Source organism: Penicillium odoratum (assembly GCF_028828045.1).
Source record: "Penicillium odoratum strain IBT 22623 chromosome Unknown utg000006l_segment0_segment0, whole genome shotgun sequence".
NCBI classification, from domain to species: Eukaryota; Fungi; Ascomycota; class Eurotiomycetes; order Eurotiales; family Aspergillaceae; genus Penicillium; species Penicillium odoratum.
The window spans coordinates 1,694,385-1,720,455 of record NW_026643148.1 but is presented as its reverse complement, the minus strand read 5'-3'; the positions used below and the strand labels follow the sequence as shown (position 1 = coordinate 1,720,455).

Genomic DNA, 26,071 nt, shown 5'->3' with positions numbered 1-26,071 from the left:
GAAACTAAAACCAAAACTGGATCCCATGGATAACAATAAATCAATCAGCTCTCACCACCCTCTCCAACCTACAGCGCAAAGAATGCTGGAACCATAGCGGACAAGCCCTCAACCACAAACACATAAGCCCCGTCGAACCAGGCACAAGAACATGTCCACTCTCCCCCTTCAAAACCTGTTCCACCAGCTTCTCAGCCACAGTCCCAGGATGCAAAAGCGGATTAACAAAAGTATCCTCCGGACTCAACTTATCAATCAGTCCCGTCCGCGTAAAGCTCTGCGTCACAAGTACAGTACGCACACGCGGCGCCTGATACCTAGTAACCAACTCCGCCGCCAATCCCTCATGGAAAGTAATAGCAGCAGCCTTAGTAGCAGAGTAATCGACCAGATTCGGGGTCCCGATATAACCCGCCTGCGAAGCAACCGTTACCACCATACCGTGGTTCGCGGCGATGATGTCAGGAAGGAATTCCTGGGCGAGCCAGTAGTGTGCTAGGGTGTTTACTTCGAACATGCGACGGGTTTGAGCAGGGGATGCGGTGAGGATGGTTTTTGCTATTAGGACGCCTGCGTTGTTGATGAGGATAGTTGGGCGGCCGAATGAGGCGCGGATCTTCCTGGCTGTTTCGCTTACGCTTTCTGGTGAGGTGATGTCGCATTGGTAGAAGCGGACGCTATTGGGGAGATTTTCTGGAGGTGAGATGTCGAGGATGGCGACTTTGATGTCGCGGTCGCCTAGGAGTTGGGCTACGCGGCGGCCGATTCCGTTGCTGCCGCCGGTTAGGATGACTACTTCTTTGTCCCAATCGTAGTGGTCGGAGACGCCGTTATTGATTGCGCGGCGTTCCAGCCAGCTTGAGAGTCGTTTGATGGTGGCTACGGTGGCAAGGGCTTTAAGTGCTTTGAGAAGATGAGGGCGCGATTCGGTAAGTTCGCGGCCTTTGATGGTGTAACGTGCCAGTGCTAGTAGAGGAACGACCTTCCATGGGTCGAGAATACTGCGCTGGATCCACCGGTTTAGTACATCTGCCGTGAAACCTGGAGTAATTTAGCGCTGGGCTTTTCAGGAGTGGCGGCTACATACCTTCTCTCGAGGGCCATTTCCTTTCCGACATGATGATTATGTTTCACGTTGAGAATTCTCAGATAGAGGGTATCATCTGCTGAAATATCAATGCAATCTGAGATCAGGGGGATTGCTTGGCCCCATCGTTCGTGCGGGGTATCCTCGGTCCGCGTCTATCAGATGCATTGAATATTGACAGGATATGCACATGCATCAGCTTAATTCAAATCAGCAATCACTAAAATCTACTTAGTGGATATCCTATTACCGGAACCACACATACTATGCACTTCATGGACCAGTTCGTTCCTAAATGCATACCGCATGTCAACATTCGAATCATATCTCTCCTCGAACAGAACTCAAGGCCCCTCAACAGAGCCACTCAATAGCATACTCCTTGGAACTAGATTCCAACCCGAGCCATAATCTCAGCATCAAGCAGCTCCACATCGTGATATGAATCTTTAAATTGGGGGAGAATGAATCAATCCTCCAATAGGACATGACTGGCTATTTCAATATTCATTCCAAATATTTGAAGTATAGATGTATCAACATCATAATAAATGATTCCATTCTGACAAAATCTCATAAAACAACATGAGCGGAAGGAACCATTCATGGATTCACATCCGTGGCATAACCCAAAGCACTAAAAAAAGCAAACCCAGCCCCAAACACCTTTACGAAAACAATCAAGAAGAGAAAAGGCAGAAAGTAGGACCGGTCCAAGTTTCCAGCTCTCATTGGGGAATATGATCAAAACAAAAACACAGACACAAACACCAAGCCTTGGGGTATCGCCATAAGCGATCGAGGAAAACCCCCAAAAAGCAAAACCAACCCAAATAAATGAAAACAACGGAAGAAGAGCATGTAGTAATGAGGATTTATCATGCAATGTACCAGCCACTAGAACTCCCTGCATATATCCATTGAATCAGAAACAGAAACAGGACCGGGATCAGAATCGGACTCGGAATCACTATCAGACCACGATCAGAGCCACCAAATGCAAAGGTCCACCGAGCAAGTCGGGGTCAAATAGCCACCGGCTTGAGAAAGGGTATATCAGAAACGAAAACGGGGTCGTCGACGTGGGCAACGACTCCGTTGTACACCAAGCCACATGGGCTGACACGAAAAAGGACAAGAAACATAACAAAGACCGAACGTTCTTCAAGCATTCAGTAAGAAACAGGTACATTAGGGACAAGGGGTTTGCGAAAGATCTTCTCGTAGATCTCAGTCAGGATTCTAGCGTCAGCGCGAAGAGTTGGCGAGATATTCACGTTGCGCAAGAGGAAGTCAATGGTTCGTTTAAGGAGTCGATGCAGTGTATCTCTTGGTACGAGGTCGGAGAGACTGGACATGTAGGTCGCTGATAGGACGAGCATGTTACCAAATTGACTAGTAGAGTTAGTTTCCAATTCAAGTTCAAGGTTCATGTGATAATTGGAACTCACGCATGAGCAGTGCCAAAGATGTTGGTCACAACGAGTCGACCTTCAATGCCATCAAAAGCCTCCGTGCTTGAGATTGCACAATTGATACAGATCCTACAGGCTGAGCGGAGTTGCGGTGTAAGATCCCGGAAGTGCACAGTGGGTTTAACCCATCCATCTGGAAAAGATGGTGAAACCGGGCCTGGCGCGCCACCTCTGTCGCTCATAATACGTTGCATGGGTTGTGTGCTGGGGGGTGACATCTGCTGTGATGAGGCTTTTTGAGAAGCGGTGGGTGAGTTCACACCAACTTGGTGTCCATTTACTTGGGCACCCTCCTGACCGTAATGAAGGGCAAAGTATAATAGAGGACGGTGGATGATGTATCGTGCGCCGTAATATTTGGCTCTCATGCGAGCAGCGTTGATTTCCTTGGCCGGTGGTTCGCTGTCACACCACTTCATGGCTTGCGGTAGGCTGTCACGCCAGAGGTCGAGGTTCAGACTCAGAGTTGTCTGCACACTTGAGCACCATCGATTTTGGTTATTTTCTAGGGCAGGTTAATAAAGAGCACGTCAGGAGATCACAGGTGAGACTCACTTTCGACTTTGTACAAATCAGTGTGGACACGGTTGAGGACCTTGCGAAGATGGATTTGCGCCGAGTAGAAGAACATCAACATGCTCTCTTCGTGAGATATCTTATCAGGAGGATAGTCCAGTTTGCCCCTGGGGAGACTCATCCGACCCTCAGAGCGAGAGATCCCACTAGCAGGAATGTCGAGCTCCGCAAGAAGATCACTCTCGAGTTGTAAACAGGTCCAGTAGGCAAAATTATAGACATCCTTCACATGGCCATTCGGAAGTCTTTCGTACCGCTTCAATCGGATAAGAACTTGACAAGCACGAGCAGCCTGGGAGATCCAAGCATGGCTTTGGAAAGGGTGGGCCAATTGACCAGCATAGAGACCCGCAAGTAAGCCTGCATGAACGTGTTCCAACTCCACTCCACCTTGCAAAGGACCCAATATCTGTGTGGCATATCCGTAGAGAGCCAGCCCCGGAATGACCTGAGAATTTCGGACGTTGCCAAAGCTGTCTTTAGTCGTGGAGATGTTTTTCCTAGACAGATTTACGGTCGGTTCGTATTCGGGTGTAGGATATGAGTATGTTGGGATTGGCGGATGAAAGCTGTATGAGTTTGGTTGAATTGCCGTTTCGGAGTTGGCCGGCGACAACATGCCATTTATACTTAAAGGTGCCGGCAAGGGGGCAGGGATCTCTTCTGTGCGATAGTTGATAGGTTGATCCATGATCGGACCCGGCAGTGGTGACGGGTGCTCGCAAATGGCTCCAAGTGCAAATACCAACAGAATAACAGCGTTGTCAATATTTTTGCCGACCCGTGGTCGAGAAGTGGCAGCAGTAGGGTCTAGGGGAGCCCCCCGCACGCCCTGCAGATCATCATCATAGGAACGTTTTCGCTTCGCGCCTGGGTTGTCTCGACATATATTCGGTGTATCGCTGGGGCAATATATCCGGATGAATTCCTCGATCTGCAGTGGCAAGACGTCCGGGTCGAGGAAAGGATGGAGCTTATGGAGGTGTTGCATATAGCTCCGGTAGTAGCGTCTAGCGGTCGTTTTATCCAGACGCAAAAGACCATATTGGTCAATTTCCGCGTCCACATCATCCGTTGATTCGCCCTGAACGACGGAAATCCCATTTGAATCCACCTGGGGTTTGTCCCAGGAGTTGACAGTGGAGGGCAATCGTGTATCATCAGCCGTGTAGGAATTCTCGCCCTGTCCTTGAACGCTGATGAGACCCCGTTTCTCTTCGACTATCATGACATAGTCTGGGTCGTACTTGTTGGGGCTGAGAAGCGCTTGAATGGAGGGCCACATGAGAAGTTTATGTGCGGCAGTCGTGTGTTCCACTGGGATCGATAATTCGCCCTCGCCCTCCTCACCTTCCTCTTGTCTCGCGCCATCAGCAGGAGCCGGTATCTCTGCCGTTGTCGACGATTTAAAGGAGACGTTCTTCTCGTCAAAAGAAGTCTCAGGCGGGACCACCAGGGGTATAGTGGGTTTAGCTTCAACGTAAGGCGGTTCTTGCAAGATTTGGCTCGGCCCTTTCCTTGGCATGGAACCAGTCATGCCCAGAAGAAGCTTTGCCACATTGCTGTCAAGGATTTCCAACCTCTTCTTCACATCCTCTCCCAACAGGGATAACGTGCTTTCTATCCTCCCTGACGTAACTTCCGCCCTTCTGTCCTGGGTATCAAGGTGTAACTGAGTACTGTCCTGCAGCTTATCGATTCTTTCGAGTAGAGCCTGAGCTCCCTTATCCTGTCTGTATAATAGTCAATATCTGACGACGTCTACTTTTTGGAGGATACAAACTTATGCGGTGGTACCTCCTTGTACACGCAAGTGAGGTTATTCTCTTTGCAATGGCTACAACCTGGTCGTCCTTCATCACACTTGGCTTTCCTTGCTCGACATTGATCACACGCTTGGGTCGCTCGAGCCGGCTTGCGTTGCTGTTGCTGGCGGGCTCCATACGCAGGGTTCTGCGAGTAACCCGGATAATCAGGATACGGCACATGTGCACTCGGCGAAACATATTGTGGTGCATGGGGCGGCACCGAGAGAGGCGGTGATGATTCGCTAGGTATGTTTGGCTCGGTAGACGGGTGACTCAAGCGCGAGCGATAGTCCGGAGGAGCGGACTGAGGCGAGGCCTCGTGCGGAGATCCATTGAGCGGGGGTCGATAACCAGTATGTATGGGACTAGGCTCCGGGCCTGGATGCGAAAGACCCGACAGGCCATTAATACCATTTGGACGTCCATAAGGACTATCTGCATGTGGTGGAGGCTGAGGTAACTCGCGGTTTGGATTCACGGGGAAATATGGTGGGGGAGGCGGTTGAGTTGGGGCAGAACGCGGTTCTTGATGGTCGTAGTGTAGAGGTGGAGGGGGAGGATGTGGGTGTTGCGCGCGCCATACGTCCCCATAGCCCCCATGCGGGGGCTGCGCATGGTGGCTCTCGGGTAGACGATTCATGAGAGGAGAAGATCCAAGTCACGTTCGAGTCAAGTGGGATCTGAAACCGGTGTCAGGCACGTTTATCTCGAATCACCAATAGGGCGAGTTGCCTCGGGAGGGTCTACCGATTTTCAAAAGCAATATAGCTTGGTGATCCACCGTTCAGATACACATGACGGAGTTGCGACTGGAACCGTGGGAAGGAGTTTCAGGAACGGTGAAGCCTTTTAGATGTCGCAAAAGAAAGCTTGAAAGCTTGAGATCTTGGAAGCTCGATCGGTGGCGGATATGTATGTTGGATTCAAAACCGGGGAGGCGTTCTTTCTTCTTTGTTCGGAGGATTTGGTCCCAAAAATGGAGCTTGTCGAGTTGGGTTTGGTGTTGGAGAGCTTTCTTTGTACGGAGTAACCGGGGTTGGCGGCTAAGAAACCAAAAAAAATCAGATGGGATCGGGACCAGGGGCGCTTTTCTAAGATCGTACAGAGATGGAAGGAATAAAACAAAAGAGCTAAGGATCCACCGTATCAGATAGATCGAAGGGTTCAAAATCGAAAGTACAAAAGAGTTTGGGGGGGGGGAAGGAGGGGTGTATACGTATCAGTTCCGTACCATGGAACAAAAACGTGTATTTTAAAGGTAACGCGGTCAGTGACATACTAATACATACTTTTCAAGATCAGGGGGGTTTGAGCTAAGCCAAGCTGTCGGGTCGATCCAGTAGACATTTGGGAAAGAAATTAAAATTAGTTAGGGAAACATATGTACGTAGGTAATTACGAGGATCGACAAATGACAACTGTTTGCCCCTAGATTCCCATGTAGGATCCTCGCAGGAAGTTTAGAAGTAAAAACATCCAGATCGGGATCTGCTTTGTATCTCTTTATGTACGTACACATAAGAAACTCTTTTAAAAAATGACAGGTCGGCTCAATTGTATTTATTGATGTTTTTATTATTTTTTTTGTTTTTGTTTTTGTTATTTCCTTTTCTGAATTCACAGTGGGGCTCTGGGTCCTCCTTCAGCTGGGGAACTGAATTACTCTGGTTCTGACCACGAGGGCTTTTACAGTACACAGCCCTTATCCACATTTCAAGGACCAACTTTTTGAGATCCCGGCAATTTCTATAACTGAAATTTTGGGAAGTCCATCCGGCGGATCTCCGTGTGGGGACAGAGTAATCACCGCTGAAATGACGCTTGCCACAGGGTTTCCCAGGAGCCTAGTTGTCGGGAAATTTTAAGCATCGTCTGTCCTGTCAAACTCATCAAATTATCCGCTAGCAGTCTACCGTCCCGATAGCTCGAGAGAGAATCATAGACTCTACATCCAATTTTGATTTTTTCTACAATTGCAAGGGGCAAACAATGTCGCTGTGGCAAACTTTCTTGGTGATTCACTGGTATCCACCGAATTTCATTGGAAAATTCGAAGCTGCGGGAGAAGAGTAGATCAACGACAGGTGAAACGCGTTGCTTTATGGATCGGTGGGTAATGTAATTACTTAAAATTACTCCCCAGGGTCACCCGCACTTTTATCCACGGATCATTTTTCTTTTTTTTTCTGTACCACGGAATGAAGGATATGACAGACTACTTTAAATATACAGTATACCCTTGACAGAGGTTAATCATAATTATAGTCTGAAATTGGGAACCAAAGCCCATAACATGGAGTATGGAGCCTGGAGTACACCGACTCATCGTGACTTCAGGAGTCCACTTCTACCAATCACCGCCTATGAAGAATTACCTATGATATCAGACCGCAACATCCGAACCCAGCCCAAGCCGACCACCCCCAAACCTTGAAAGAGAAAAAGAAAAAGAAATACCGCAGATCTAGGGGAAGGACAGTAGTAACACAGAGCGATGAACCCCGGAAATGGAACATCTATTGATTTTATTTCCTTTTTCTCGGCCCATTGGAACGAGTCCAACGCGGGGCAGTCACACAATTTCAGCAAGAGGGGCCCAATATGAATACATAATTTGATTGCTTTTTGCTTCAAACCGTTGAGTTGTGCAGGAGTCCGGCTGTCATGTGCGAATTTAATAGACTGAATTTGACGATCCAGTTAGAAGGCGGGATTTGGTCGGGAATTGCAAGTGGAGTCGATGATGGGCATGATACCCGCATTCGCGGCTGGTTACAGTACAATAGTTCTGACTCGGCACATTGGCAGTGGGGTACTACGTACATTGAGTGCTAATCAGAGGAAATTTCAAATCAGAATTGTAATCATAATTATAATTAAAATCAAATTCAACGATCTGCTGTATGTAAGTAGAGATAAGATATGACGTGCGTTATTGGTAACTGCTTAACTGTTTACGGAGTAGCTGTTATTCTAACGGGTTACTCTATTTTAAGGGGTACAATGTATATGGAAGTACTAAGACTTCAATCATCACATACTACGGTAAACAAACTCTCTTATCTTTCACCGAACTTCCTCCACTCTCTACTTCTACTTTCCAGTCCCTCTTCCCTGGGCCCGGTTGGGCGCATCCTGCCCGATATCTACTTAGATGGTTGGGCCACAACCACAACCCTAGACCGACCAGACTTTCCTGCATGGACGGTTGACTTTCCTAGTCCATTTTGAAATGGATCCAGGTACCAGCACAAGATTACATAAAAAAAGAAACTCCTCCAATATCCAGTCGTCACTCACCAATCCATCAAGTCCGAAATAGCCGCTATCCGATAAGAATGGAAACAAGCAACTATTACATACGTACGCTTCTGCTCTGCACGCCATGCAGACACACTACGAAGCGAAGAATAGAGTTCTGTAAACCAATTTGGATAATGCAAGGGATACGCCTACTGGCGAAACCTGGAGATTCCTGTGTCTGTGCTTATGTATGCGCAAGTTGAAACTGCATAAAAACAACGCAAGTCGGCCTGTACATCATGCGGCTGGAACCAGATACCAGAGCTGCACTTGTTTATCATGCGTTTTGACTCGTCTATGCATATGTGTATGATCTATGGATTCTGCCATTCTAGAATTCGATATACAGTGCTGATAAGTCCAATGAGTTGCAGGCATGGTTCACGAGACTGGTGGAATGCTTCCTAATGCAGTAGGATCGTCGTCGGGACAGAGGCATTTCCCCAGGTCTACTCTATTGTAGGTAACACTGCAGTCCAGCGCGGGATATTGCATGGGATCTTGGTGTAGGGGTAGGGGCTGGATACAGTATGCGTCAAAGTCTCAAATTTCAAGACCTAGCGTCAATACCAAGACAGGAGCTCCAGTATGCTGGATCTACAATACTGCGGCAGTGGCGGTCTACCAAGCAGATGACTCTACGGATTCATATGAGCGCCATTTGGATGTTTGAGCAGGGGTGACGAATTTTTGCTTCCGAGACTGTTGAAGTGCAATAACAATAACAAGACACGGTAGTAGGAATTCTCATCTCGGCTTTCCTCCCATCTATTCCTGAGGATTACCACTCAAGGGGCAGGAGCTACACGAAGATCCATGCCAGTCGTGATGATCGTGCCATCGGAGGAATCTCTGGATCCAACCCACACATGGAAGTTAACTCTGTGGCATATCAAAGTCAGATTCTGGAATGCTGGGGAATGGAAACCTACGCGTAAAATGACTGATCAATGTATGATGGAACAATGCGACCGTCCGGATAAACCAATTAATGCAACTACGTCTAGACATCATGATCGGCGATGCGGGTCTCTGATTCGTTATTGGAGTAGATCTGATTTGGACAATCCTACGGAATACACACTAGACAGTAAGCGACCTGTGTTTTTATTCTCAAAGACAGTGACAGCGGGATCGGCCGAACCAATCATAAGGATATTTTCAACGAATGTGATTCGGTTGAGTGCATTTAGAGACGAACATAGAAAGGCGTGGCTTCATGTCATTGATTTCTTGCATAACACCCGTGTATTGAAATACGGTTTCGTCCAAATGTGATATGTAACTAACATTAGGTTGTACAGCGCAGGAACTCTCAGCTCCTGTATGGTCGACTAAGACATCATGTACTTTCTTCTATGTTTCTGTTACCTCATCTGCATAGATGAGAAATTGACATGTCGTACACCCGATATGACACCCCAGAGTGCACAGTCCTAAGTGTCAAGTCGATCCAATAATATCAGTGGAGCATATCGTATCCACGTGGACCACACATGTGGCTGATAGTATCAATCAGAGTACGGAGTACGCTTTGTCATGACGATGATTATAAGTCTAGACAACCTTGTAATATGTATGTGGAAATTACAAAGTCCACCCTTCTCCTTTGATTCGCCCCTGATCTAGGCTGCATATCAGAGCCTCCTTACGGAGCACACTGCAAGTCAAGCCCTCAAGCCCCGTTTCGCCGACCGTGAAGAACCAGCAAACAAGGTCAGGGATTCAGGCTCAAAGGAACGAATGATCTGTTCCACCCCCTGCAAGGGGAATCAGAATCAAACTTGGCTGGAACAGAAAGTGAATCGGGGATCTTGCAGATACTCTAGCGAAGAATCGGTAAAATCTCAAGATTCCTGTTCAAAACAAAGTTAAGTTTTCGGCTGTGTTGGAAATCGGAGGGAACTCTGGATCTCCCAGCTTTTCAGTCTCGTTTCGTTTCGTTCTGTCTCCTCCTTTACCGAGAGTAGTTGCACAAGCGCATGGACACCTTACAAAAGTACGAACTATTCCCCATTTCGATCCTCGTCCGGGCATGACCTCGTCACCGCACCACATGGCGGGCCGCTTCACAGCATAGGTACGTTCCAACGTTACTGAGATCGGATTTTGTTGAACAAAAGTACAGACTGTAATCCTCAAGTGAGGCGGATTACTATCTTTTGGCCCCTTTTCTCTTTCTATTCTCGTATTGATTACGATTCCCATTCCAACTCCTTTCCAATTCCAGACTGGACTGGATGGGACTCGTACTTGCGATTGCTTGCCAAAAGTCCTGTAAGTTGGTGGTTTACTTAGTCTAGTACGGTATTCAACCTTGGAAGTTTCTGACGTGACCAGCAGATCTCGGCTGTAATCGGTTGATGTCGGGTAAAATCTTCGAAGCAAACATTAATGACTCACATTGGTTGGGGTTATATCTCCCATCTGCCAAGAATCAAATCAAAAGGACCATGTTGCTGCATGCTTCAAGCAGAGACCTCGTGACCAGAGGAACAGGACCAAAACTGCATCCAAAAGCAGAATAAACTGACCGGTACTTATATGCTTATACTTCTACTTATACTTTTAAGTATATAGACCCGACTACTAGGAACCTACGGGGGGAAAGTCGCACCCAGACCGCCGGTCGCGATAAGCGAACCCCGTACAGTGGAAAGTTCGGGGGGAAGTTCAACTCCCATCCAGACCCACCGGTATTAAATGATATCCTACGGATACAGGAAAATACTCGGGTATTCAATTCATCACCTTTCACTGTTCAGACATCGGAGTACATACGGAGTACGGATACACACAACCCCAATCACTTGAATCACATCACATTCGTGTCCTACTAACCCCAGTCATCTAACAATAACCAAGAGGTCAGGGCGCCAGCCCCACCCCTAACCGACGTAACCGACTTCAACTGAAATGGATTCATCACATTCCCTCAGATCAGCGATCAGACTTGCACCGAATAAATCCGGATAAGTACATGCATTGGAGCCATTCAAAGTTTTTCACTTTGCCTTCTTCACGGGGATTGTGTCAAGGTTTGTGGACTTTGATCAGAGTTTGAAAATAAGTGGATGGTTTGCTAATTGGGAGATCGAGGTGGCTGGGCTGGGGATGATGTGCTACACTTTCAATTGGATGTGTCAATTGTACTTTTGGAGAGGATCTGAAACGTTTGGATACCGTACGTGTGTACTCCGTATGTTGTTGTATGTACAGTGTACAGAAAGTACATACGGAACGGTTTTTTTAGTATGACTAGGTAGTCGGGTTTCATTTTGTCCTTGTGTTGGTCTTGGTGAAGGTCAACTGGTTAGGATGTTGAGACTGTTCAGCGTTTTCAGGTTTAGATAGCCACTTGTCTTTAGGAACATGGAAGTTTGAGCCATTGAATGTTGGCCTGATCATCTAGGCAATGCATCCTACATAGTTACCGATAGCCCTGAGGTCATACTCAGGTGTGCATGAACAACATCCCGTCCATGGATGCCACTTACGGAAGACAGACTCCGATGCTCAGAGTGGTGTCTGTGCTACATCCCATGCAACCCGAACTTAAGCCTCTGCATATGCGTTCTTTATTTCAACTTCTCCGGTGCTTAGCTTAACATTGGTTAAAGCATCGGTTTCCAAGGTTTGTATAACGTTCAGAATGTATTCGTAGCCCTGGAGTTATTAGTTGGAAAGCACTGCAGTTACATAGAAATATATGTATAACCAACCTGTGGACCACTGCAGGACCATGTACGTTATATTTCTTCGGATAGAATCCTGGAATTGGAAAGATCAAATAAAATATTGCTATATGAGCATTGGACAGGAGTCATAAATCGTTATCATTGAGTGCAGCATAAGTCATAATGAAAAAAATTTCGACACCAAAGAAATAAAGGCAAATGGGTAAGATATCAAAACTTGCAAGCTGGCCAAGGAAACAACGACCGTGTCATCATAATAGAACCAAGGAAATCAGAAGATCTCACGCAAGAAAATAAAAAACCATAGTCACCGGTCCAGGAATTTTTTTCTATCCAGAGCCAACTCCAAGCTTCTTGACAAGTGGTCCTTAGAATAGCACCTTTGTAAAACGATTGATAAAGTCCTCGATCTTCGCGACGGCTGGGTCCTCTTCTTTTTCCATGAGGAGGTGACCTTTTCTATCAAATCGCTGGGGCAAGTCAATTGTCGAATCGGAGTCTAGCTCTGTTTTGGATGGAGTTTGAGGAGTCGATGAATGGTGAGAGTGTGTATGACCGGAGCGGTGGTCAGGGGAATGGGGCATAGATTGGTGAGGCACAGAAGAGGAGCGTCGACGGTGAGAGGGTCCCTCGAAGGCAGAATCACTGTCGTCAGTTTCATAGCCGCGGTCGTCTCCTCCTTCTGAATTCAGGTTGAATGAGACGGATTTAGAAGCAAGTGGTTCGCTTTGGCTACTGAATCGCGGGACGGACTTGGCTTTGGCTAGTTGGGACTGCTGGGCTAGATCTGCAAGGCAATGTATCAGCTTCGCTGTAACGTGCGGTCCAATTTCGCTTTATTGAACCCACCATCTTCCGTATGGTGATCAGTAGGCAGGGAGCGCTGGGCACTCACATTCTCATCAACCCTTCGTGGCCGCGGGGCGTATTGCTCGGTTCCTGGACCTGGGGCTCCATAGTTATAGGCCTGGGGCTGGGGTGCTGCACCGGGGGGGAGGAGGGTATTCCGCGGGGTTGTATGCATTGGGTGGTGGTGTTGTCGCATTCAAATTTGTAGTTGATCCTGGTGGCGGAGGAAAGTAGTTGGTGTTAGGATAGTAGTTGGCGGGAGGCTCCTGGTAATTAGGAGCGGTACGAGAAGGAGGATAGGGCTCCGGGTCATAAGACTCCTCGTAGGGATCGTGGTGATCCACATTATCATACCCTGCTGTCTGTCAGTATGGTGACCCTCAAGATCGATAGGATTAAATGGCAGGATTTTAACCCACTTACGAGCCCTGTCTTGTTCTCTCTCAGCCTTCTTACGCTCGCGAGACTGGGAGTACTTGTGTGCCGCATATCCCAAGCCTCCAGCGCCCAGTGCTGCTCCGGCAACATCTCGAGAGCGGCTGCGGTGCTTTCTGTGTCGACGTGATCTGTCTGAGCCAGAGGAGCTGTCATTGCGTCGTCCAGCGCGGCTCCGGCTGCGGCTTCGGTCACGGCTCTGACGACGGCTATATTCAGCACCATCAGAGTAATAGGCAGGACCCGGGCTGGTCGGAGCGCCATAGTAGTGCTCAGCAGGAATGCTACCAGTAACGGGATCCTTGCCATACTCGATCAAACCTGCAGAGTCCCGGGTTGGATCAGGGTACGCGCTGTCAGGAGCTCCACGGCTGCGAGATCTGCCTGATCGGCTTGTCCCGCGGCTTCGACCTTCCCTTTCTTCTTTCTCGGCTTTCTTCTTTTCCCAGATACCAGTGGCAGCTGCGGTTCCTAGGCCGGCCGCAAGAACAGGAAGTGCCTGTCGGAGTCGGCTGTGCGAACGTTCACCCTTGCGAGAGCGCGATTTGCTTCGGTGATGTTCCACTAGTCCTGCAACAGCCGCACCGGCCAACCCGGCACCCGCCATATGCTTGTTGCGTTGAGACACGCTGCGAGCAGAATCCTTATCTGAGCGAGCGGTACTGCGGGCTCGAGAGCGAGAACGGGTACGAGAACGGCCAGTACGCTCATCTGCGTTTTTTTTGCTGCGCAAAGCTGCAACACCGGCGGCGATTGCGGCAGCGCCTAAACCAACCTCTAGCAGGGTCTTTGCCCGAGAGTGGGAGTGAGAGCGGCTGCGGCTGCGGCTGCGACGGCCATGGCTATGGCTGCGGTGGCTGTGACGGTAAGAACGATCATCGTCGGAGTGACCACGGTGTCGACTGCGGCTCTTGCTGCGGTAGTAATCGCGGACATGCCCGGCAGCATTAACAGCCACCGCACCCAATGCACCAGCGCCAGCTGTCTTCACGGCGTGGCTTATACCGTGGCTGACTTCCTCACCTTCACGCTTGCGGTGGTTGCGGAACAACTCTGCTGCACCTGCACCAACCAAGGCACCTTCTGCCAAGTGGCGGCGATGATGCGGACGTTCACCATCATACGTGCGGGTCTCTTCGTGATAGTAATACTCGTCATCGCTGCTATAGTCTGTACGGCCACGCTGACGGCTGGCCTGTGAGATCGAGTCCCGCGGGCTGAGATCCCGGCGTGAATGACGGTCATCCACACGGCGGCGGTAGATCTCTTCGTCTACTTCGTACTCTGATTGTCGGGGACTGACGTAACGGGCTGCATGGTCATGGATTGTGAGTTGCTGAGCTTGACCAGGGGGGCACAAATAATGATTGGACGGTCTGCCCAGGCATTCCAAGGACCTAGGGTGGTGTTTGGAAGTCGCAAATGGAGAGTACTCACGTTCATAAACTTCTCGCTCGTAGCGACGAACAGGCAGATCATATTCGACATCTCTCTCGTAACGCTGAATCGACACTGGTTCCTCGCGTTCTGTCTTGCGCCGAATGACCAGCTCGTTGTCGTAAACATCGTCTCGCATTATGAATTCTCGTCGATCTTCTCTTTCATCCGATGGAATGACGTAACGCTTGATAGTGACGTTGCGGTCATCGTAGTCGCGGTCGCGCTCGCGCTCTCTGTAGACGTACGACATGGTACACAGAGAAGAGTGCAGAAGTGAGGTCTTGGGTAGTTTGTAAGAAAGATAAAACTTGCAGTGAGTCTAGAAATAATGAGGGGCAGAAGCGGGAGGAAGATGCAATGCAGGGAATTGGAGGGGGCGCAGGTAAGTGGGGGACAGGGCTGTGATCGACTAGCGTATGATGTCGGCAAGGATACGGGGCGGACACACAGTGTACAAGGATCCGATTGGCACTTGGTTTCCAGAAGGCAATCGAAGGGCAATAATTTTGACAAACGCTCGTAGGGTAACAGCGGAGCCTCTTTCAGAGAGGCTGAAGACTGTCTGTTTTCTTTTTTTGTTGAATTTCGCTTGTTTTTGACTGATCGGGTACTTAAGGTGGGGTTTTTGGTAATAGAGACTTTGAGAGGAGTTGATGGGGATCAGATGAGAACAAAGAATGATCCGTATCGTCCAGATGATCCTGTTAGTTTTGACCGGCTTCTACTCAGTATAATCAAAACAAATCATTTCCAGGGTTTCTCTTTCTCTTCCCGTTCTAATCCACGGTTTCACCCCAAGTGGATCTAGTTCATATACTCCGTACGCAAGGCAGACTCATCATCCCTACATGCATGAAGAAACGTGGTAAGTCTCCATCCACACATGGCAACTGTCAACATCATTTATTCCAAACAAGAGACTATGCTAAACATCCTAGGTAACAGATCCCTTGATAAACACGTAAGATGCGACCGTCCACTTCACTGTCAGTTCGATTTGGAATACTGTATTCGCGGTTATCGGGAGTGTGTTGCCTTCGATGACGTCAAGGTGCGTTTTTCTTCCATCGAGCAGAACCCTATCGATTTGCACGTTGTGGAGACTAGTGCGACGGAGCGCGCTCGAAGGCGGAAACCGGCATGCCCAGACCTGCAAGAGAAAAAACAGTTTGGGGTATGGTCATTCATTTCGACCAGTTTCTGTATAAGAGGCTTATCACCACAGTGTTATACAAGTGGTCATAATAATAGCACAAGTACAGAGTATTTGTTGCGGTGTAACAAACTCGGCGAATATATCTAGAGCGCTTTTGGATCTGAGGATATAGATTCTACGGGAGTCAACTTCAAAAGTTATACATAGACCTACAGTATATGATTAATTCACTAGCTGGTAAATGAATACATAGATGTAAGCGACCATGTATAAAACTTATTCTCTACATTTTATCCCCCTTACGATATTATTACTACTATCTGTAACGGTTCTCGTCATGTTTCTAGGGTAAAATCACGCGAATATTTATCAGAAATAAGTCAAGGCATAGAACTAGGGCAGATACAAATAGGAACGCTAGCATTTTTCTGTCACCCTATACATACCTATATAGACAGGACAATGTCTGCCGGGTGGGGTCTTCCTCTCTGGGCTGCAGCCGTTTCATGAGGGCGCAGACTCACTCGCATGATTGCGCTGATTCATTAATGTCACGTGTTATATTACTAATCCATGTCACGCTCAGTGCCCAGTGAGTGCCCCGGCAAAAACATGACCGCTCGGTACTCGGGCAGCGGAAATCCGCTGAGTCATCACATGATCTCAGCCGTAAATATTGGGATTCGCTACGGGGAGCTAGGTAGTACTAAATCTATTCTGCCATTTGATCTCTTTGCCTCGGCGGCTTCACTCAAGTGCTGAAAATACCGTAAGGCTTCTCCAGTGCTGCGTGCAATTCATCCAGACTGCCCACCTCGATCTGGATAGTGGGGGTTGGGGATTACTTCACCGTGTCACGACCCATCATCCTTCAGAGTTCTTATAACTTAATAATAATAAAAATGAAACGTTTGGGGTCCTGGAGGGCGCTGGGTATTAGGAAATGCACGTGATTTGGGGACTTGGAGGACTATGGTGAGTCGTGACCTATTTCTAATCAACGGACCTCAAAAATGTGCTTGCTAGCGTGAAAAATTATGCGTTTGCTTAGCCACAGCAGCCACCAAGTACGACCTTGTAAGGTGCGTTGTTCATGCCGTGCACCAGGGACGCAGATAGTGTCGAGCCCGACGAAATGTAACTGGTTGCTGGGCGGATCAAAATCTGGCTCACCATTTCCTTCTCCTCGATTCTCTCCAAAACTCGTTAGTGCCTGCAAGCTCAATGTGTTTAGTCGTATGTCGATGGTGCGGGGAAGCCCGCTGATCCTAACGAATCGAACCATGTCAAGAGGGCGGCTAGTTTTATGCTGAACTAGCTAAAATATGATGCCGCTGCACAGCGTGCACGGACCTGATGTTCGACAGCTCCGGTGTCGTGGTCCTGGCTGATTGGATGCCTCAGTAGTCCTGCCAAGGTCTAACACATATGCAGAGCCTCATTCTCTTTTAAACACGTTTCTTAAATGCGGGCAAAGAGAATGCTTTATTGACTTATGGTACGGGAGGAACCATGGATCCATTTAGTGGAATAACTTCGGGCTTTGCGGTTTGCGGTCAACTGGAAGCATGCATTCAAAGCCTTCGTCAATTATACAATACCTTGAAGTTCGCGAAACGGGACGTGCGACAGCTTATGCAGGAGGTTTATATTTGTCAAGGTCTTTTTAGTATCTTCAACGATATCACACGCCCTCTGGGCAGCACAGTGATGGAGTTGGCTCAGGAGAAAAACCTTGATGAAGCATTGCAGACTCAGGCTACTTCGGCTCTCGACCAAATCAACCACGTTATGACCAAGTTCAAGCCACTCATGAAGGGTAGCAGCCCCAGCTCATTTGATGAACTTTTAGCAAAGGTTCGGTGGCATTTTACGAAGCAGGAGATCCAAGCTTTAATGATCACATTTAGTACGGTGAAGTGCAGTCTAAACTTGCTTTCTTGTCTTTTGACACTGGAAAGCTCTCTCGCGAAATTTGCACAACAGTCAACAGCGAATAAAGACCATGATTCGCTTCTTAGTCAGATGTGAGACCCCCTAGCTGATTACGCATATTATTATCATGACTAAAGCGCTTTCTCCATTTGCAGAACCACATTAAAAAAGACTGTTCATCGCCAGAGCAAGTCTTTGAAGAAACTGGCCAAGACAATGAATGATACATTTCAAGCCGTCCACGAGTCACCGCTGATAAACAACACGGAGACGATGATCGCCATTATCAAAAAGATCCAGAAAGTGCCCGTCGATGAGGCACGAGCACTTATCGCTCGGGAAGGGCGAAAAAATCCTTCACGTGTCATGACCCCAACACCAACGGCTCGCGATCCCATAAGTAGGCAAAGCTCAGGGAACATAGGACTAGGCAATACGCGATCGCGTTCTAGTAGTCGTGTGCCTAGCGTGATAGCGTCGCCACACAGCCAAGAAACACCATATCAGGCGGCTGTAACTGTGTCTCGCGAGCGTCGAAGGACGCGCGAATATGGAGATGGCAGTAGAGAACATCATGACGGGGAGTCATCTTCATCTTCCATTCGGAATGGCAGGCATAAGCACATGTTATTCGTTCCCAACCCACCTTTCACTCAAGCGGATTTGGACGAAAGGAATCGGAACAGGAGTGAATACGGAAAGAATCTCTAAGGTACGTGGGCAGGCGACAATTACCTGTACAAAGCTTGACTCATCACTGAGCAGAATATAGGTTACTACAGTTTTTGATGTCACTTTTGGGTCCCTGGATTATAGACTTCTTCGAAACAAGCACAAAACCTTTCCAATCTTCCTCTTCCCTCGGATATGATGACTCAAGGTTTCCCATCCCTAGCAGAAGAAGAAGCATAGTCAATTAATTTAGGACCAAAGGGCAAAATGCATATAAGTCAGGGTGGAATGATGAAGACTGAAGACTAGCACGCGAGGCTCTCCTCATGATCATAGCAAGAAGCGGCAAAGAGTGAGCACTAAAAGGGAAAGGGAAATCAGAAAGAGCCAGACCTTATCGGGTATATATGCTTCTTCTTCCTGTGACTAAATGGATCTTAAGATCATGAATCTAGAAAGGTGCAGAACCATTACACCAATCCTAGACTCCTCTTTTTCCTTTCTTCAAACGTTGTATCACATCATCCTATCATATTACAATTTCTAGAACCGGATAATTCCATAAATCTCATTTAGTATCATGATCTCATCAATAAAAGTCCAACCGAACGACCCAGACACCCACAATTTTTAACCCATGAAAAACATCAAATCAAATCAAATCAAGCCAGATCAAAGTTAGAGAAGAAAGCCCGAGATTAGAAAGAGATCATGCCACATTAGTCTCAAACCCGTACTGCATGGACGAACTCAACGTCTCCCACGGCACAGAGGTAGGACCCATCCAATGCTGTGGATGCAAATTCATACCAAAATTAGACTGCATCGTGTGATCACTCACTGAAGACGCAACGGTCGGAACAGGAGATTGTGATTGCGAGTGAGGCAGGATATAATTATCAGGCATGGGTACTGAGGGTGTCAATGTCGCAAACATCTGAGCTTGGTTTTGTTGAGTTTGGGATTGGAGTTTGGCCTGGTGGTACTGCGTAGAGGTGATTTCACTGAGGAGGAGGTTAGTGAGTAGATTTGGGTATTTGGTGTAGTGCGGACGTACATGATTTGTCGAACGACTGGGACTGCTTTGCTGCAGAAGGTGCTCCGGACTGAAAGGGAGGCGAACATATCCAGGGCTTTCGTGAGGGTTTCTTTGAAATCGTCGAATTCGGCTTCATTTTCGGGGTTGAGAAGGCCGACTGCTAGGACGACTGCAGCGTGGAACGCATTGAAACTTCCTAGGCCACTGGTGTACCATTTGTAAGGGGCGAATTGGGAGGATTCGAGGAGGGTTTGGAAGATGGTTAGAGAGACTTTGGCGGATGCCATGCATTTGGCGCGTGATTCGCAAGTTTCAGGTGTGATCTCGCCTTGGATGAATCGGCAGAGGTTGGGGCGGAGGAGAAGGAGGAGGAGTTGGTGGATTTGACTATATAGGATGTTGAGGTTGGCTTGGTGGTGCACCGGTAATGGATCTTGGTCGACTTGATATCGGGCATCGCAAAGATCGCGGACGGCCATGAGTTCGGCTTCGAGTTGTGTGAGTGTAAACCGAGATGCGTGTGGGTAGGTGAAGATCGTTTCGCAGATCTTAGTGGAGATTTTATATAGTCGGAAGCTCAGAAGGAGGTAGGTCATTTGTGTGGGCCGGTTGGCGGAAGGAGTGGAGGATGGATCGGAGGTGGGAGCGTTTGGTGCAGTGAGAAGGTCGATATCATCAACATCGGCTGGCATCTTGACATCCTGATTGAGTAGTTGTTGATCTAAACTACCAAAAGATGTGTTTTGGATGGTGTAAAGCATCATTAACCCTGTCCATACCCGGCGACGCTCTTCACGCTCGATGGGACCAAGAACAAATCTCTCCGGATCTAAATGACAACCCATGGAGATGGCGACGTGATGAGTGAATCCTAATAATGTCCAGAATGGCAAACCACGATGGAGACGTGCATAACTGATAAGCACTAAAGATTGCAATGAGTTGATCGAGTGACGAGTCATCACACCATCTGCAGCCAAACATCGCAGTGCGGCAGATCGATAACGCGCTGAAAGGACTTTCATGTTTCGACTAACCGTCCTCTCCCGGCCAAGATCGGATAGTAAAGGATCATCATCTTCGAGTGCGCTGATTGCGATAGCAAGAATAGCAAACAACAGAGCAAGCCATGAAGTTGACACACTGCTAGGGTCATGACAAAATTGTTGATACTCGGCTTCAAAAGTTAAGTCATGAAGAATATGGAAAACCTTGAGTGGGTTAGCTATTATCAGTCAAATAACATCTCCGAGGACATACCGGAGAAAAAACACGAAAGTAAACTTCTTTTAGAGTGTCACAATATCGACCCGGTGGCAGCAAGGCCAAAAGCTCAGCGCGGGAAACACTGCCGTTCCGCGCTAATGGGATCTGCAGATCGTCGTCGTCTACAATATCGGAGTCGGAATCCCGCAAACACCCCGCAGCGGGGCTCTTAGCAACAACTGATTCCCACTGTGAAGCAAGCGGCACATAACGAACATGACCCGACGGCGACGTATGAAGAGTCCCAACATTACCCAGCATAGTACTGCGCAGATCCCAATCCAGCCCAACATCAGACTCCGACAAACTGCCGGTGGCACTGAGAGCCCCAAGTGGAGACTGAGAACCAGGGATAGGTGTTCCCGCTTGCGAGTTAACTTGCTTCTGAAGTAAGGCCTCTAGATTGCGGATCCGGGCTAAAAGTTCAGTCTGAACATTTGGATCTCCGGACTGGGACTGCTCTGTTGACAGACGAGGTTGACCAAGATAGATACAATCCTCAGCGCCTAATCCGCGACGCACACAGGTCTGACATGGACGTCCATCCCGGGAGCAGCGGATCTTTCTCGTTCGACATGCCTGACAACTGATTGGGAGACGCTTCCCAGTTGATCGGGAGGAAGACATGAGCGGCGAAGGTGCACTGACCAAGAAGAGATTGAATATGATGAAGTGTATGTGCAGTGAATGGCAAAACTCTGTCCGGACATAAAGTCAATGGAGAGTCCGCGAAATGGATACTTGATGATGGGCCTTGTGGACCAGTGGCGTCTCCAGTTCAAATAAAAGGGCCCATTAACTCTGGATCAAAAAGAATAGTTATCCACCAGAGCTGGAGCTTGACAAGGTGGGGAGGGAAAGGAAGATTCTTTCAGAAGTCGGGGAGAGAAGTTTAAGAAGCAAGATGCGTCATTGTATATTGCCCCGGATTCAGAAAAGAATAATTAGCTAAATTCGAATTTGTAAATCATTGGTAAAAATGCAATTAAAAAGGAGGCAACCTAACAGCCCTGTACGGAGTCATTGATCGTTTATCCGGTGAGCTGAGTCGACATTTGCCCCTTAATTCCATAGAGCATTCCGAACTAGTAAAGAAACGCCATAGTTTGGATACTTTGGGGCGTGCGAAGGTGCATAATGTGGATCCCGACAGCCTTCTAGAAAGCCTCTTTTCCACGTTTTTTTCTTCTAGTGGGTCAGACATCCGATAAACTACGTGATGCAACCCTTTTCTCATGCCGACATTCCTAGCCTTGACCCTACGTAGGAGTGTAATGCATCAAAATCATGCAGTTACATGCGCGCATTGACCCTTACACGGCACAAGGTGTACCGATCTCGGCTCAATCGGCTCTTGAGTGGGAAAAACTTTAGAAGACGGCCGATGAAACTAGCAAAGTATCAAGGGATTTCCGAGGACACGGTGTATTGTTTGCCAAGGGCACAGTACCCGATGGGATCGGATGGAAAATTTTCGCTTAGAGTCCCTTGCCACCGAAGCGGTCCGAGCGGCGATCTTTAAGGCAGATCTACCAAATCGCCGATGACGCTACAAGTGCTTACTTCTAGTGAAAATTTCAATTGTCACTAGCCACATAGGGAAGCTGTCACTTGAATTCAATTTCAAGTTCAAACCTTGGAATGTTTTTCAGGGTTCAAGGTCTTCAAAGTTCAATTTAGCTGGAGATATAAGTAACAGTTCCAAGGTTGTCCACCAAATCCAAAGTTGGCGCCACACTTCGTGTTGTAAACAGTCTACTCCATCCGGCTGTGTCAAACACAAATTCCACGTCGCTGATCCACCGGAACCCGTGGATGGTGACGGGTCTCCTCTGCCGTGTTTTCCATGCGTCTTCCATATCTTGTTCTATGCAGGTTTGATTGGCTATGCCCTTAGGGAAATGATCTCCATGCTTTTTTTTCAATAGAGGTAGATCATAGTCGGTGGGGATTCAATCACCCATATTAATCGGTAAGGGGTGGGATCCAGATGCTCGGACCCCTAGGAATGTGGACTCAATCCCACTCAACATTGTTGCTCGGACCTCGTGTTCCTGGCTATCAGCCGATGGTTTTGCCGATATCCCCAGATCTTCACATTTCAATTCCTGCACAAGAACAAATAGTGTTCAATACTATTCTCCCCGGAGTATGAAACATGGAGTGATCGTCATCGACAGGGATTCGACTCGTGGCGATAGAGTTTTCGAAATCCATGGCTGCATCGGATAGGGGGTCAACCCCCTCTCGGCAACCAAGGACTCAACGATCTCGTCAATCTTGTTAATCTCGTTGATCTGGGGCAGAAAAAGGGGGAAGGTTTTTATGGCTTGAGAGAAGGTTGAACTTTTGAAGGTTAACGAAGAAACATTTTGAAATCCATGGATGTAGTTGGGAAATATGTGGAGTCAATGTGGCTGACGCCCTGTAGTCATTGATTTCCTTGACACACGCGGCTCTTTTCCGTTAATCCCGTTAGTCCACTCGTCCACTAGTCCTTTTATGGGAATTTGAAATTTCAAATAAAAATAAAAATAAAACTGGAAGCTAAAAAAACACTAAAACACGGCAATGCCGGGCATCCCCTGTCAACGTACTACGTACCTTCTGCTTGGGGAAGGTGTGTTCAGCCCTCGGAGAAATTTCAATGTTGGGCTTAAGCATCCTTCCTCCCACGTCATATCATTGTATATCCATCGCCCAACTGGGAGAATTTAGGCCTGTTGTACATTTGCGGACTCGAAGTGCTCCGCTCCGCCGACAGATTTTCTCTCATCTGCCTGAACGACTCGATCTCCGAAGGCCGCCGCAACTTCCTCCAGGGTCTTTTGTTTCGTTTCACTAGTCCAAGTTAGTAATGGCCACGTGGCTATATCGAGGACCACTCACGGGAAATAAAGATATGCCACGCCTAGGAAGAAAAGTGAGCATGCTACAAAGACATAATAGTAATTCTGCTTGATGTTGGCGAATGCACTGGGGCCGGCCTCAGTGACTGAACAGAAGTTAAAAGTTAACAAGTAGAACCTTGACTGTTTTCATGGTTCTTAGCTTACTAGCAACATTGACAATAAAGTGAGAGGCGGCTGCGATGCCCATCACCTTACTACGCAGAGCAATGGGAAGGACTTCAGCGCCATACAGCCATGTTGTACTGTTGAGGAAACCATCTGGAAAAGAAATAAGCATTCTGCCGCTCGAGAACGGGAAACCACTCACAGTAACAAACAACAAAGAGATATATCCCTAGAATTGCGAACCCTTTGCCGACCTGGTTGTCAGTATTTTGGAACTCCATTTGCATCACCGCCGCGTAGATCTCGATCAGCACGATCCCGACCAATCCAGTAATCAGCATTCTATGCAGGATTAGCGATGTGATTTCATATGCAGCTGTGCCCAACGGTTCACGCACTTCCGACGACCCCATTGGTCCGTCATATATTTTGTCGTCAAGGCATTGGACAGGAAAGCAATAGTTCCGTAGACCGCAGCAAGCGCCAGAATCTTGTGCGACCCAATACCGAGCGACTTGTAAAGAATAGCTAGCGGTCGGAAATTAGTACCCACGGCGTATCCGCGTTCGACCCGAACCTACTTTGGTAATACTGTAGCTTCAGTCAGCATCTTACCTTTGATTAGATCCCATAATGACATACCTGAATCACATTGACACCCGTCAAACTCGTCATCGTCTGTACAGCAATAGCTCTAAAAGGGGTTAATCGTCAGCGTAATCATGATAACTACTCAACAACACTTACACTAGAACTCGAGATCGAAATAGTCGGAAAATCTCCCGATAAGAGGTAATCTCGCGCTCCATCTCATACTCAATCTGCGCCTGCATAAGCAGAAACTCTTCCTCCACTTCATACGATTGCGCTCCACGCCGAATCCGAGTAAAATCGTTACGGGCCAGCTCGACCTTCCCACTTCGAATCAACTGCCGCGGTGAATTGGGCATAAAGGTCGACAAACCAATGAACATTACCACGCCCCATGGGATCTGGATTCCAAGAGGCAACCGCCATTGCACAGCACCATAGGGCGCATAGCTACAAGCGAACCCGACCCAATTGGATGCCATAGTTCCGAATGAGATGCCGCAGCCCGAAATACCGCCGATGAGCCCACGGAATCGGGGGTCGGAGATTTCACTAAGGTAGATCGGCACAGTAGCGACCAATCCGCTGATAGCTGTTAGACCCCCTCGATCTGTCTAAAAGCAATAGCCAATTGTACTTACCCGACAGCATACCCGGCTAGCACGCGGCCGGCAAGAAACATGCCGATATTCACCGAGGCAGTCTGGATGACCGTGCCGATTGTCACAATCACGCACATCAGCTGCATGAATCGAATGCGCCCAAGTTTATCGCCAATGAAGGTCTGCGTTAGTGCGCCCAGTGCTTCACCGGCGATATAGACTGCGACCACCTATCATTATCATCAGCCTGGTTCCAAGTGGGTCCACAACCGACATACGGCTCCTGTTAAGCCCTCTGAGGGATGCTTCATATAATCAATCCAGCTTTGATGTGCGATAGCTGTAGGTTTAATTAGACTGCCGGGTTTCAAATATAAGGACAGTAAATTTGAAGACTCACTCGTTGTCGCGATTCCAGTATCAAACCCCTAGATTCACGAAATTAGCAAACCACAAACAACATACCAGAGCACAAAGACATACAAACAAAAATGTGCCGATGGCGGCAAAAAACGCAATTCCTAGTGAGTACCACAGCGCCATGATGAAAGTCTGTCTGCACTGTGCAGGAAGATCGAGCAGGTACCCCTTTGAACAAAGAATATGTAGATCCGAGGCACCTGGGTCAGTGGATATATATCATACCCTTACCACTATGCAACAAGACGGAATCAATCAAAATTTATGTTGCAGAACCAAGCAGGACTACCAAAGAAAATACAGCGGCTTTCGTCCGATGGCCGAGGAAGTGTCACACGATTCAAGAAAACATAGCCAAGCCCTCGCACTCTCGGAGGACGGCCGAGTTGGCAACGATCTTCTTGCGGAACGCGGGGAATGTTGTATACGGGGTCATTATGTAGTTGATCCAATCAAATGGATAAGATGACTGGAAAGTGAAATCGTGCCGCCGGGTCCATTTTTGATATGCATTTTCATTGGATGGTTTGGCTTTGGGCGTTTACAATGGGGTTTCTCGGCGTGGGGGATGCGGGGGTGGAGGTTGCTTGTCGCCAGTCGCCAGCTATCCCCCGGTCTTTTGTCTTTGTCTCCCCCACCTTTTTTCCCTTTCGTTAACTAGATTGTATCCATGGTAGCGTATATAGAGCCTCCTGAAACTGG

At 48.0% G+C, this 26,071-nt stretch overlaps 6 protein-coding genes across 6 annotated transcripts; 1 reads left to right on the top strand and 5 right to left on the bottom strand.

Moving 5' to 3' along the window:
- Window positions 1-40: 40 nt before the first annotated feature.
- N7520_009095 (short chain dehydrogenase/reductase family protein) lies at window positions 41-1,118 on the bottom strand (the record flags this gene model as incomplete). Its single annotated transcript, XM_057143029.1, has 2 exons — window positions 41-1,041; window positions 1,088-1,118. 2 exons carry the CDS (start codon window positions 1,116-1,118, stop codon window positions 41-43), a joined length of 1,032 nt encoding a protein of 343 aa, XP_056992317.1.
- Window positions 1,119-2,259: 1,141 nt separating this feature from the next.
- On the bottom strand, window positions 2,260-5,586 carry clcA (putative C6 finger domain protein; the record flags this gene model as incomplete). The annotated part of the gene is made up of 4 exons (XM_057143028.1): window positions 2,260-2,482; window positions 2,539-3,067; window positions 3,118-4,867; window positions 4,918-5,586. 4 exons carry the CDS (start codon window positions 5,584-5,586, stop codon window positions 2,260-2,262), a joined length of 3,171 nt encoding a protein of 1,056 aa, XP_056992316.1.
- A 6,729-nt stretch (window positions 5,587-12,315) lies between these two features.
- N7520_009093 (DUF3824 domain-containing protein) lies at window positions 12,316-14,921 on the bottom strand (the record flags this gene model as incomplete). Its single annotated transcript, XM_057143027.1, has 4 exons — window positions 12,316-12,734; window positions 12,797-12,914; window positions 12,970-13,151; window positions 13,220-14,921. 4 exons carry the CDS (start codon window positions 14,919-14,921, stop codon window positions 12,316-12,318), a joined length of 2,421 nt encoding a protein of 806 aa, XP_056992315.1.
- A 2,418-nt stretch (window positions 14,922-17,339) lies between these two features.
- Window positions 17,340-18,473, top strand: N7520_009092 (uncharacterized protein; the record flags this gene model as incomplete). Its single annotated transcript, XM_057143026.1, has 2 exons — window positions 17,340-17,854; window positions 17,918-18,473. The coding sequence occupies 2 exons, from the start codon at window positions 17,340-17,342 to the stop codon at window positions 18,471-18,473; spliced, it is 1,071 nt and encodes a 356-aa protein (XP_056992314.1).
- A 670-nt stretch (window positions 18,474-19,143) lies between these two features.
- N7520_009091 (Zn(II)2Cys6 transcription factor) lies at window positions 19,144-21,366 on the bottom strand (the record flags this gene model as incomplete). The annotated part of the gene is made up of 3 exons (XM_057143025.1): window positions 19,144-19,438; window positions 19,492-20,684; window positions 20,734-21,366. The coding sequence occupies 3 exons, from the start codon at window positions 21,364-21,366 to the stop codon at window positions 19,144-19,146; spliced, it is 2,121 nt and encodes a 706-aa protein (XP_056992313.1).
- A 2,087-nt stretch (window positions 21,367-23,453) lies between these two features.
- hxt8 (uncharacterized protein) lies at window positions 23,454-25,492 on the bottom strand (the record flags this gene model as incomplete). Its single annotated transcript, XM_057143024.1, has 12 exons — window positions 23,454-23,580; window positions 23,629-23,734; window positions 23,796-23,909; window positions 23,959-24,098; window positions 24,155-24,284; window positions 24,338-24,347; window positions 24,399-24,450; window positions 24,504-24,932; window positions 24,989-25,179; window positions 25,228-25,289; window positions 25,350-25,377; window positions 25,433-25,492. The coding sequence occupies 12 exons, from the start codon at window positions 25,490-25,492 to the stop codon at window positions 23,454-23,456; spliced, it is 1,449 nt and encodes a 482-aa protein (XP_056992312.1).
- Between the last annotated feature and the right edge of the window lie 579 nt (window positions 25,493-26,071).